Source organism: Nicotiana tabacum, chromosome 19 (genome assembly GCF_000715075.1).
Source record: "Nicotiana tabacum cultivar K326 chromosome 19, ASM71507v2, whole genome shotgun sequence".
NCBI lineage: Eukaryota > Viridiplantae > Streptophyta > Magnoliopsida > Solanales > Solanaceae > Nicotiana > Nicotiana tabacum.
In genome coordinates, this window is record NC_134098.1 from 117,194,628 (window position 1) to 117,208,184 (window position 13,557).

At 40.5% G+C, this 13,557-nt stretch overlaps 1 protein-coding gene across 1 annotated transcript; it reads right to left on the minus strand.

The window, feature by feature from the left end:
• Window positions 1–26: 26 nt before the first annotated feature.
• Window positions 27–13,332, minus strand: LOC107824875 (autophagy-related protein 18h). The gene is made up of 9 exons (XM_075238476.1): window positions 12,748–13,332; window positions 6,559–7,002; window positions 6,010–6,453; window positions 4,762–5,007; window positions 3,865–4,659; window positions 3,605–3,783; window positions 1,377–1,462; window positions 734–1,291; window positions 27–389 (listed from the first exon to the last, which is right to left on the minus strand). Exons 1-9 carry the CDS (start codon window positions 12,949–12,951, stop codon window positions 385–387), a joined length of 2,961 nt encoding a protein of 986 aa, XP_075094577.1. The 5' UTR covers window positions 12,952–13,332; the 3' UTR covers window positions 27–384.
• Window positions 13,333–13,557: the final 225 nt, after the last annotated feature.

The following is a 13,557-nucleotide window of genomic DNA, read 5'->3' on the forward strand; positions in this document are numbered from 1 at the left end:
GAAAACAACTGTACAATAAATGGCGATTTTCTTCTTTTTGATTTTTTGTTTTCTTTTTTTTTTTTTTCATGTAAAAAAAAAAGGAACATAGTTTTACACAGCATAGACAAAGACATGTCCACACCAATCATTTGCTTCATGAATTTTACTATACAACATATACAGGAGAATTGGACATGAGAATCAGGCATCTTCACTCCGGCAAAAGGAAAGAACTAATTTCACATATCACTCAGTAGATTTCTTCCGAAATGTTCAGCTCTATATCAATGGCTTATACGAAGCGTTCCATTGATTTGCCAATCCCTACTACCAGGTACCAGCATTACTAAATGTTATTGAAATAAGAGTAGACTGGTACGACGCTGGGATCAGAGTCGGGCATCAACCTGCAACAACCAAAGGTAACTGCATTACATACAGAAGAAAACAATAATGACCTTTGCAACTAAAAGTTCAGAAGATGCTCGATACTGTCAAAGAAATAGAGAAAGCCCTGATAGGGGACTACCTAAGGTCTATCTGCTCTATTGTACTAGATCTTTTAAGTTTCTATCTGTCCTATTGTGATAGATTAAATCTATAAAACATTTTTTTGGCCTAAACGCTAAATGGTATTGCATGAAAAAGATTCACAGGTTCATGAAAAATTATGTTAAGTAACAAAGAAAAAGGATGGAGGGACAAAGAAATAAGCAACTCCACAAGATAAAACCCTCTTAATCTCACTCACCTTCTTCAGAGAAGTCAAACACACCTCCCAGCATATCATCGCTTTCCCCATCATCATCAGGTTTCTCTTTGTCGCAAGGACTACTACTGCTATCCATATCAGCAACCAGTTCATTTACCTCATTTAATTCATTGTTAGTTGAAGCCTTACAGTAGCCTTCTTGAAAAAATTGCCCAAAATCTACAGGGTCACATATATATTCATGAACAGTTTGTTCGTCAATAATGTTCATACTCATGTCGGAACGATTGGAACTTGAGTTTGAAGCTTCACTAGTAACAACACTGTTTGAAGACTGAACCTCTCTTGCACTTATTCCTCGGGTGGAGAAGGATTCAATTTTGGGAGGAGACGGACTGTTTAAAACATAGCTTTCCTCAACGGAGCACAAGATATTTGGGGATGATTCTAGACCAGCCTGCACTTTGTTACTCACTTGTGGGGCTACAGAATAACTAGAGCTTCTCAACCCATCATTTTCTTCCAAAGATAGTTCAATACATGGATAAGAAATTGGACCCACGCCAACTTCATGTAAACCAGGAACTTGTGAAGACCCTGAAAGCATATATCTTAGACAAAGCAGAGAAAAATTCAACCATAAAACAACTATTAATGCTTAAAAAAAGTCGAACAGTCTTACCAGAAGGAAAGCTTTTCTCAGAGAGCGAGTCTGCCCTGGCAATACCAGATGTGGTGTCTCCAGACTTTTCTTTACCCATGGCAGAGCTGAATAATGGAAGAAAAGACTCAACATTATTTTGACTGCATAACACTGTATAGTAAGATATACCAACTATTGTGAGAGAGAGAGAGAGAGCTACAAGAAAATGACCAAAAAACATATCACAACTATATGAACAAATGAACTGAAAACCTAATGATGAAGCCAAATACATGAAGTAAAACCATGTCAATCAAGTTCCTAAATCATAATTTGTGATTCATATACAGAAGATGTAATTTTTCTAAGTGTCTAATTCAAAGACAAATTATAAGACACTATATTTTTTTTTCAAATAACATATTCATCTATAATGATTTCCTTAACAATTAATATATCTACTATACTTATCGTTTAGTAACGTCTCTACAAAACAGAGTCCATGGGTGCTGAGTAGCATGCCTCAGTATATTGGTGCCTGCACTGACGTATCGTTTAAGCAAGAGAAAGCGGAAAACCTATCATTGCATCTAGTTTTAGGATTTACGCAAGCCACAAACAAATGTTCAGCAACACTGAAGTAGAGACCCATATTAACGATCTACGTGTAACTAACTAGGATCAGTTATAGTATGTTACACATGTCAGAAACAATGAAACATATAAAGTTCTTCTCTTCCGATCTTTCACTGTAAATCGTCAGTGTACTGCAATTGCATGCAAAAGGTTATACTGAGAATCAGGAGACAATGACAAAATGCAGAATGCAGAACTTGCTCTAACAATATGAACCAGTTGACCCCTATGAGCAAGAATAGACTGGAGCATTTTCTGGATGACATTGAACAGCCATTCGGCAGTAACTCATCAATCTTTGCCAATAACACTGACTTTTTTAACTTCAAATTTTTTTAAAGGTCTAGACACAATTTTTGAGATGAGAGTTGAAAAAAGGGGTTCACATTTCTCCGAGACCACAGATAGAGCGATTTGTAACTTCCATTTTCTTAATACACGGGGCAGTATTACACAAACATGAGAAGTATTAAACAGCCGCATAAAGCTTCCATGATTTAACTAATCACAAAAGAAACCACGGGCAACCAGAACCCTATTTGGTATGAAATGGAAATTATCCAAACCAAAAGTGAGGACTAAAAGCAAACGAAAGCTGTATAATGCAAGAGACACGACGGCTTATCTCCATACAAATCATCGACTTCTGTACATTCACTTAAATCACTTCAATATCTATACAATCGGTGACATATCGGACGATGAACAGAATTTAAACCAGCTTCACTGCATGCCTACAAAGGTGCTTCGAAAAGTTATCCGCCTATTCCACCTATTTTTAACTTCTTGCGTCCAGCAACTCAAGTTATAAACAAAACCAATCAGAACTAATAATGATAGGGACACATTCACAACCACAGATAAGTACAATGACCAAATGACCACCATTAAGGCTGAACCTGAAAGGATATAGAAAAGATCAATCTCATACACATTTCTAGACAGAACTCTTCAGTCAAGGCAGAATTCCTCAAAGTCATTCTCCTCTGCTAAGGTAGAAAAACATTATGCCACCTAATTGTTGAACTAGTGATCCAGTAAATCACTTTCTCTGCTCAGGTTTTGTTGGGTCTGAGTTCACTGGATACTAAAACATAACTGCAATGGATAATTATTACGGACGTCTACTTGCCAAAGACCCAAGCTGAAGAGACTGCGAAATATCAACATTAAAACTAGTTTCAAGAGCTGCAGTATGGCCTAGTGGGGGCAAACCTTGGAGATCAGGGTTCAAATCCCACAAGGACAAAGAACACTAAATAATTTCTTCCAATATGTCTAAGCATTGGTGGGAAGAGTTACCCGATACTTGTGCTGGTGGGAGCAGGAACTCGGTGGAATAGAAAAGTTGCGCACAAGCTAGTAAGACACAACAATTATCACCCAAAAAAGAAGTTTCAAGACCAATTTATCAACGTTAAAGAACACATACAATGCCATCGAAAACTGAAAACAACATTTACTCAGTCCTAAAGCAGTAGGCCTCAACTCTGCATCATGCAGATAATGCAAAGTAAAACCCAATTTTCCAACACCCTATCTCATTTGGTCTGGATCAATTCAACCTTTACGAACATAAAAGTCTCAGTGCTACAAAATGAGCAAAGGATCCATAATAGCTATTGCATTACCTATCATCAGACCATTTTGATGGAATTCTGTGGAAATGGTCAAACACAGGCAGTAGATCTTTACGCCTTATTTCGACCTCATTGACAGGAATCTTCTCAATCTCAATCTCCCCAGCAGAAAAACTTCCAGAGAGATCCTGCTCTTCATATCCAGAAAGACTCATGGTACAGAAGTATATCTAGAACAGATACAAATAATATCAGTACATATATTCAAAAGTATAGAGGAACCAGACACAATTTCCGCAAGAGATGATAACCTTGGACTTTTGCCAAACAGGTATCCTCCCAGACTTCAACTGCACCTCAGCATTGGAAAGGTACCAATGGGACCGGTCACATAGTTTAGCAGAATCCTTTTCACCTGTATCATCATCTTCAGAAAGAGAATCTCCCATGACAATGTCTGTTACTTCACGGCCACCTATAGTAATGCCATGAATACATTCCTCCCTTTCAGGCCAATCAGCTCTTCGACAAACATCCCACCACTGAATGGAGTCAACTTTCACCCCAGCGTCATCCTCTTGCATTTGAACTACTGAAGCAGTCCCGGTTCTCAGATAAGAGTCACCCTGTTCTCCACCAAATGAGGGCATCAACTCATATTGAATTAAGTGACCAGATGGAGTATAAGCCAAAAGATGCTCCAACGGATTGAAGTTTTGCGGAGCAGGTTGTTCCCGGCGTACAGAACTATGAAAAACAGCAGCAAGAACACCAGAAGGCACAGAAACCTTTCCGGCTGCAGAAGATGCGGCATTGCTCACTGTATTTAGCCAACCTGAATTCACATTCTTTATCCTGTTGACCACAGAGAGCATGATAGGTGCTGGAGCTGGCGCAAAAGACTGCTGATTGACCATGAAAGATGATGTAGACCACCATGGTCCCGAAAGAATAGGTAGAAGTATGGGTCCATCAACATGAGAATTTTGCAGTTGAAGACCAGTCTCACCACCAAACGGGGATAGGACAAAAAGATGGCAAGTTCCCCTGGAAGAAATAATAGCTACCCACTGACTGTAGTGACTAAAACAAATGTCTTGTATCACCTATTCAAATTCAGATTTTAAGAGAATTGTATAATCAGAATCATTATAAAGACTGAAATCAATATTGAATATCAAAGAAAAACACTGCAAACAGATACGCACAGCTGGAGTTACACCCCGATGAAGCTTGTAGAGGTGGACATGTGAAGCTTTCCAATCGTTGCTTTGGCTGCCTGCTCCATTTGGTGAGCAAGAAGGTACAATGCGAAATATGTTTATATTATTCCCACGTGTAGAGGCAGTAACAAGAAGAGTGCCACTAGGGTCAAAACACAGAGCAGATATAGGACTGGAATGCGCTCTGAATTGTGAAATAACTGCTCTAGAAACAAAATCTTTAATAACAACCTGCAGCAGAAAAGTTGGCAGGAAAATTCAGTTCTCATCATCACTATAACTGCTCTGCCACAGTTACTCTCTGTCAAAATTGCATGTAGCACAATCATCAAATTAGGAGCTATAAACAGTTGGTTAATGCTTAGTATGGAACATCTGGAAAACAAACTACTCTCATTTAAGAGAGAGAGAGACAGACAGAGAGAGAGAGAGAGAGAGGGAGGGAGTAATATATTGTTTTGCTCTAGTTGTCCTCTGATATCGGGTTGTAGTATGCTACTTAGGATAATAGAGCTTAATTTTGGATAGTCGAAAAAGTAAATTTAACATTTAACTTGTTTTATGACAGTAATAATTTGCTTAATAAACGAGAAAAATGTTGTTTCCAGCTTAGAAACTTGCTATATGATGGACCAGCCCCCTACCCTTCTCCACTTACAGACTTTATTCACCAGTTAGGTTTCAACCTTGTGACGTGTACTTACCACATATCTCGCATACAACTTTTACCATTGAACCAAAGCTCTGGGGTTAGGAGGGAATAAAGTAGGAATAATATTGCACTTATTACGCTTCATTCGATTTAATTGCCGATTACAGAGAGGATCCAACAGGTTCAAGAGCTCAACTATAGCGCCAAACTAAGGATGAAGATAAATCACTGAATATTTATGCCTGGCATCACGCTGAACTAGGAATATCTGATGCACCAGCAACAAATGAAATCATAAAGTGTGAGATAAAACCAGCAAATGAAAAGATTCGACGAGCTGTAAGCATGCACGAATAGCAGATATCCTGTACACAATTTAATCTTTTGGAGATATGGCCATCAAAAATGTCAAAATCAGCAGAACAGCGAAAAATAGCTGTATAACAGTCAACAAACTTGAAACATGAACCCCTTCCTTCCCTTTCCTTATGAAGCTTGGTTTCATTTTCAACAGAACTTCTCAATTAAGTTAATTTTCATAAGCATCTTGATAATACAAACAAGCTTTAAGTAGAATATACCATGCCCGCGGCATCTGTTTCAGGTGAATGTGCTGGAACCCTCCCAACTTTCCAGCTAGCACTTGTTGACACTGGTGAATTACTCCCGTCAGGAAGAAGCTCATGACAGTATTTTGACAAAGTTTTGTATCCCATGTCCCCAAGATTAATCAATCCAGCAGCTAGATGTTTGCTTGATTCCATGGCATACCTAGCTACCAGATTTCCGTTACCAGGTGATGTAGAAGGGCTAACACCTGGAGAAGGACTAAGACTTTGGGGACTCAAGCGGCCTGTGTTTGACAACAGCGGATTATTTGAAGCATATGCTAACCATCTCGGTCCTACAGCCATGGGACCGTAGCCAATGTTGACCCCGGTCACACCTTGGCCACCCAACTGAGGCACAGGATATGTGAGCACGCTAAACTTGTTCTCTAAGGTAAGAGCATCAAAACAATAGATCTGCCAACACATCAAACATACAAGGGAGCACAAAATCTTCAGTGTAATTCTCAGATTTATGGATAAAGGCATAAACCATCAGTATAAATATTACAAGGTGTTTACCTGTGCTGCAAGACCAACAGCCACTACCTTCGGACTGCATCTAACCATATACACAGTAGAGCGGAATCGCAAAACATGAACATAGCTGTGGGACCTTAAAGAGTAAAAACGTACAGCTGTAGGTGAGTGTATAATGCTTCCTCCCTGAGGCTCAATGAAACCATCCCTCCCAGTTTGAACTGAAGCTGAATCTGCACTATCATCACATGCCACAACCAAGAGCAAGGGATGCGATTTCTTATATCCTTCACGACCATCAGATTTTGCAGGGATGGGTTGCATCTGTAGAAAAGTTACTGGATCATCACGCCTCGAAACTAGTTCACAAACATTTGAAGCATCTTCAACATCCAGGACTTGAAATCCATCAGAGTAACCAATAAGGAGCACTCGTTTGAAAGAAGACAATCCAAGCTCTAGTCTGTCAAAGCAAGCCCATAAAACCTGTTTGGCCAGAAAAGACCGAGCCACTAACATTCAGTCAGATCATATGTACGTCCTATACCGACAACCTAGAAAAGTTATGATGCGGTGAAGCAGAAAAGACTACAATATTCCATATCAGAATACAGTCGGAATATCTTACTTCACTTGAGTATCTAAAGATGTCCAGAACCAAAGCACTTTGCTAACAAATATAACAATCAACATCGAATCTTTTCCAAATCCCTGCAGTGTAAACCACGAACCAAAGTTTACCCTTCATCTAATTTTTTTCTTCAATTTTCTTCTTTTCTGTTGAGCAGTAGTTTATGAGGGTGGGGGCAGGTCAGAGGAGAAACAAGGACCAAATTACTTAGATGAACTTTTCTCGAGCAAGCCAATAAGCGAAGGGAAATGAAGTACATTAATACTAATCAAGTTATCAACCCCATCCCTAGATTCCTTGGCTGACAAGAACTGAAGATTTCTTATATAAGACCTGACAAGAACTGAAGATAAATAGCACAAGTAACATTTTTCCGCCCCATTATCTCTCCTATATGTGGGATTCCTATGGTGGTCTTCGTTACGAAGAAGAGATGGAAGCTGAGACTAGGAAGCTGCTGCATAGGAGATCTTGTTTGATCCCACAGCCAGTTGTCTAAATTTAAAGATGCAGAAAAAATAAGAGTAAAAGACTATGAACTACTTCAAGCTTAAAAAGCCGAAAGCACGACACAAATCTTTATATAGTACCTATATACTTATGGATTAAATTACAATCTGCTACATAGTTCCATAATCAACAAAATTAGAACACTAATAGCACCTTGGAGATTTTACACCCAAGAAAAGTAAATATACGAGTAGTAAAATTTTGCTGTTCATCCTACCACACTCCCCTCGTACAACAAACCCACTAAAGGAAGCATAGAGCTTATATGGCGACGAGATGTCCTAGACTAACAAAGTAGTGTCACCTTTTTATCTCTTTTTATAAAGTAAATGGCCACTTTTTTATCCTAGAACCAAATTGAGTAAAAAGATGGAACTCAACAAAGATGCAAATGTTTTCTTTTGATACAATGGAAAATTAATTATATACCATTAGTAGTTCGAAATTTGAGCCCAAAATTGTATTCCTCGCATTCCACAGCTCCAGGTTGCAACAGCTTAACTACACATGATCCCTAGGGAAATCTCATGAGGCGCATGGTGATGGTTATGTATCCTTTACCCTAATGAGAATTTAGTAAACACGTTGGCATCCAAAAAATCAAGAATTTGCATCACATTTTATTAGATGGTGATGACAATTCCAAGTAACAGGCTATAAGTTTATAACTGAGAATCATGCCTATATTAAACCCCCCCCCCCCCCCCAAAGGGCCCCTCTCCTTTAGCATTTTCCCTTCCCAGGGATGAAACGGGACAATAAAAGCATTGCACCTGTCATAAGTGAAATACCATTACAAGAAGGGATTTAGTTACTGACGAGTCTATAAACATAAAGATGGGGACGGTCCTCAAACATCTAATCATGTTGCACCAGATTTTTAATATACAACAACAACTACACCTCATTCACAAACAAGTTGGGTTCGGCTCTATAAATTCTCATTGACCACGTTTCTCCAATTAAAATTCATCTCAGAAGCAGTGTTGTGAAGAGCGTGAAGCGAGAAAAAGCGACAAACCCCATTTCGCTTAAATCGAGAAGCGCTCGCTTTTTTGAAGTGAAGCGAAATTTTAAAAAAAAAGTAAAAAAATGTTGCATAGACAACACATGAAAACCTTTGTTCGGTGGTGGACAAGGTGAAAGAATGGTGGACAAGCTATGGGGTATCAGGGACACCTTCATACCGGCTTTCGAAGAAACTCAAATTGCTCAAGGGAGATATTATTAGGTGGAATAAGGAGGTTTTTGGGAGGGTAGAGGTTAAAATGAGAGAGCTTATGCATGAATTGGGGGATTTAGAAAGAGGGGAAGGGGCGGGGTAGTTAGACGAATCTGAGAAAGAGAGATTGGGGGAGGTTAAGAGGGAAATAGTCGAGTTAGCAATAGCTCAGGAGACTAGTTGGCGGCAAAAATCGAGGGCGCTCTGGCTAAAGGAGGGGGATTCGAATACCAAGTTTTTTCATAGGGTGGCGGTCGCAAATCGAAGGACAAACTTCATAGAGTCCTTAGTTGTGGATGGGGCGAGGATTGAGGGAGATGAGGAAGTAAAAGGGGCGATAGTGGGGTTTTATGAGAACTTATATAAAGAAGAAGTTAGTTGGAGGCCGACTTTGGGGGAATAGAGTTCAACCATATAGGGGAGGGAGACAACGAGTGGCTTGAAAGGGTTTTCGAGGAGAAGGAGGTGCACGAGGCTGTGTCGTCTTGTGCTGGTGATAAGGCCCCCGGGCCTGATGGTTTCTCCTTGGCTTTCTTTCAGCTCTTTTGGGACACCATCAAGGGAGAGTTAATGGAAGCCATTGAATACTTCCATGCGAATGGTGTTTTCGAGAGAAGTATCAATGCTTCCTTTATTACTATTGTGCCTAAGAAAGAAGGCGCATCTTGTATCAGAGACTACAGGCCTATTAGTCTCGTGGGGAGCATTTACAATATTATTTCTAAAGTGCTTTCCAACAGACTTAAAGGTTCTTGACATGACTGTTTCGTCCTCCCAGAATGCGTTTGTGGAAGGTAGGCAGATCCTGGATGCTGCCTTGGAGGCAAATGAACTTGTAGACTCCAGAAGGAAAAATAGAGAACCCGGCTTACAATGCAAGTTAGATCTTGAGAAGGCTTTCGACCATGTCAATTGGGAGTTCATGGACTTCATTATGATGCGGATGGGGTTTGGGGAAAGATGGAGGGGATGGATAAAGTTCTGCATTTCCTCAGTCAGATTCTCTGTCCTGGTTAATGGTAGCCCGTGTGGTTTCTTTGACAGCTCCAGGGGTCTCAGGCAAGGTGACCCCCTATCCCCCATGTTATTCATTCTAGTGATGGATGCTCTGAGCAAAATGATGGATCGTGCGGCGGGCGGAGGCTTCTTGAGAGGATTCTCAGCTCCGATTGGGGTGCTCAGTGCCCGAAGAGTCTCACATTTGCTTTTTGCGGATGACACACTGGTTTTCTGTGATGCCGATATGGATCAGTTGACCTACCTGAAGCAGGTCCTGCAGTGGTTTCAGTTAGTATCAGGACTCAAAATCAACATCGGCAAGTGTGAGATTTTCCCGGTAGGTGAGGTTACTAATTTTGATGCCTTGTCTGGTGTTCTCAGATGCAAGGTGGGCTCCCTTCCCACTACTTACCTGGGCCTCCCTTTGAGCGCTTCATATAAGGTTACTACGGTTTGGAATCCAGTGATCGAGCGGGTTGAAAAAAGATTAGCAAGGTGGCAGAAACGGTATTTGTCAAAAGAAGGTAAGGAAGTGCTTATCAAAAGCACTTTATCGAGTATGCCAACCTATTACTTATCCCTGTTGCAAGCACCGGTGAACATCACAGAAAAACTAGAGCGACTCCAAAGGAACTTTCTATGGGATGCGGCGGATGGAACTAGAAAGTTTCATCTAGTGAATTGGCAAACAGTCACTTCCCCAAAGAAGTGGGGTGGACTTGGAGTGAAAGATCTTAGGGTATTTAACAGAGCTTTAATGGGAAAGTGGCTGTGGAGATTCGGGGTAGAAGAGCATGCTCTATGGAGGGAGGTCATAGTAGAAAAGTATGATTCAACGGGAGGAGGTTGGAGGACCAAGGCGATCACAACACCTTTCGGGTGTGGCATGTAGAGGAGTATCATGAAGAATTGGGAAGCATTCAGTGGCAACATCACTTACAGGGTGGGGGATGGAAGGAGAATCAACTTTTGGAATCATAGGTGGTGTGGAGAGGATCCTTTGAGGGTCTCCTTCCCCCACGTCTTCAGAGTTTCAAACCAGAAGGAACTGACAGTCCAACAGATTCGCAAGGAGCATGAAGGGGGGTAGTATGGGACCTCTCATTCAGGAGGAACATGCAAGATGGGGAGATTGCGGAGCTTCAAGTTTTGTTGGCACTGCTATACGGGCAAGACATGCTCCAGCCATCCTGCGACTCTTGGAGATGGGGCTTGCGTGGCGATGGTTTGTTCACCGTAAAGTCATTTTACCAGAGTATGCTGGTGAGAGAGGAGACCACTTTTCCATACTCCGCGATCTGGATTCCTAGGGCGCCCACGAATGTGTGCTTTTTTGCATGGCTAGCGGCAAGGGGAGTGATTTTGACTGCTGAAAATCTCCGAAAGAGGGGAATTACACTTGTTAATTGGTGCTACATGTATAAAAGCTCAGGAGAAGAAGTTGATCACCTTATGTTGCATTGCCCTGTGTCCTCGGCTTTGTGGAGGGCAATCCTGAATCTCTTTGGTGTTCAATGGGTGATGCCAAGCACTGTAAAAGAAATGTTATATAGCTGGGGCGGTTTCCGTAGAAGAAGAAAGCAAAAGGCGTGGAAATTCGCTCCGTTAGCTCTCATGTGGGTAGTATGGGGGGAGAGAAATAGGAGAGCTTTTGAGGAGATTCAGTCTCCTTTTTCACATCTTAAAAATAGCCTTTTATCTTTGATCGCTTTTTGGTGCACTCACTTGGCCCCTACTTGTATAGAAGATTGGGCGTCTTTTGTAGAGAATCATGTTCTGATGTAAATTCTCTCCCTTTTGATTAATACAATTTACCTTATAAAAAAAAAAAATAGGGTTGGGTATTTTAATACAGAGAAGCAAACGCTTCTTCTCTTCGCTTCGCTTTCCCCGCTTCTCGCTTTTTACAGAGAAGCGGTCGCTTTTACTGACCCGAGTCGCTTCAGCAAGCTGAAGCGCTGCCTTTCACGCTTCGCCTCGCTTCTCGCTTAAAGCGATGAAGCGAGCGAGCGCTTTTTTAAACACTGCTCAGAAGATGAAAAGAAGAAACTTAAATTGAAATACAATGTGCCTAATAGATCTTCTACATAATCAAAAGAATAGGGAACTGTCTAGCCTACCCAAAGAATTAATAAAACGATTATGGTTTGACCCTAAAAACAACTGAAATGTATAAACACTTTGGGGTGAATTACTTCATCAAAAAAAAAAAGAACACTATGGGGTGAATTATCTCCCTGCCAACTTAGCATAGCACAAATCAAGTCCAAATAAAGGCTAGGAAGTAGGAACCTAAACATCTAATCATGTTGCACAGTTAAAATGCACTCACAATCATTTAATCTCACTTTCCGTAGTAATGTAACACACTCTTCGAGCAAACAAAATTAAAAGAGTAGGAGCAGTATGCAGTACCACATCCATTTCAAGCTCCAGTCCTTTTGGCCGTGATGCCACATAACCTTGGTTCTAGAGTTCGATTTTTTTAGACATCAAATATTTCTTCTTTTTGTCATAAACATCCACATTTCTATCTACATAGCATTGTTCAAAATTATTCAGTTGAACTCTCAGAGTAAACGATCTCAATTTCAATACCAAATGTAGTTTCCGAGCCAATTCCGCTACACACAATGCTATATCCAAATACCTAATGAGTAGATAATAACACACAATACAAAGTGAGAATAATAATTTGGAATAAGTCTTTTCAACCTTCTAACAAATCTATAACTTGAATCCTCATCTTAACTCGCCAAAATCAACTGACTAGCCTTATCAAAATCAACTGACTAGCATAAATCAACTATAAGAATGAAATGATCAACACTCAAAAGCATAAAATGGAATGAAGGAAACCGAAAGGGACCTGGTCTTTGCGGTGATCATCGGAGACGGAAACGGTGACGGAGGCACCGGCGGAGCGGACATTAGTCGACACCGTTTTGATGCAAGATGAGATGAACTTGAGAGAATTGGGGATAAATCCATTGGTATTTGTCCCATTCTTCACCTTGTTTTTATTATTATTACTGTTGCTATTGCTGCTGCTGCTGTTTTGGCTTTTCTTCATAATATATAATCAAATACGAAATTTTTAGAATCTCTCACCGGTAACCAGCAAGTAACCACCGGAAAGAAGAATCAACCACTTCAACTTCTTTCAGTCCTCCACCGCTTACTCCGCCGCCACCGTCCACCGCCGCCGCTGCCGCCGAGCGCTGACGTAATTTGATGATCAGATAAAGCATGAATATCAGGAACAGTTCACCGGAAAACCTGAGGAGATAACACCGGCGAGAACTTTTTGGCGTTGATGTTGTTGGTGTATTGGGTTTGACTATCAGACGGTTCCCTTTCCTCTCTTTCTCTCTCCTCTCTCTTTCCTTTTTGTCTTGTATTTTCTCTATCTATTTCTACTTCTACTATTTCTGTTCTCTCTCTCTCTCTTCATTGTTAACTGCGGTGTAAGCCAATCCAAATGTTTTCTAATTTTTTCAAGTGACCAACGACTTTTTAGAAAGTGTCACTTGCATCCCACTAATTTTTGGTAAAAACTCCAATTAAATAGTAGAACAAATATGCTAATCATAGAAAGTAACAATCTCCAACTGTGTTGATTTGCTACTTAATTCGTTCGCGATGTTTCTGTTTTTTTCTCCATTAATATGATATTTTT

Bases quoted from the DNA above. Each gene is read 5' to 3' on its own strand.
- LOC107824875 (XM_075238476.1), bottom strand. From the start codon at position 12,951: ATGAAGAAAAGCCAAAACAGCAGCAGCAGCAATAGCAACAGTAATAAT. The intron at 6,454-6,558 runs GTAAACACCTTG...ATGTGTTGGCAG, and splicing joins CTGTTGGTCTTGCAGCACAG to ATCTATTGTTTTGATGCTCT. The intron at 1,292-1,376 runs GTAAGACTGTTC...ATATGCTTTCAG, and splicing joins TGAGAAAAGCTTTCCTTCTG to GGTCTTCACAAGTTCCTGGT.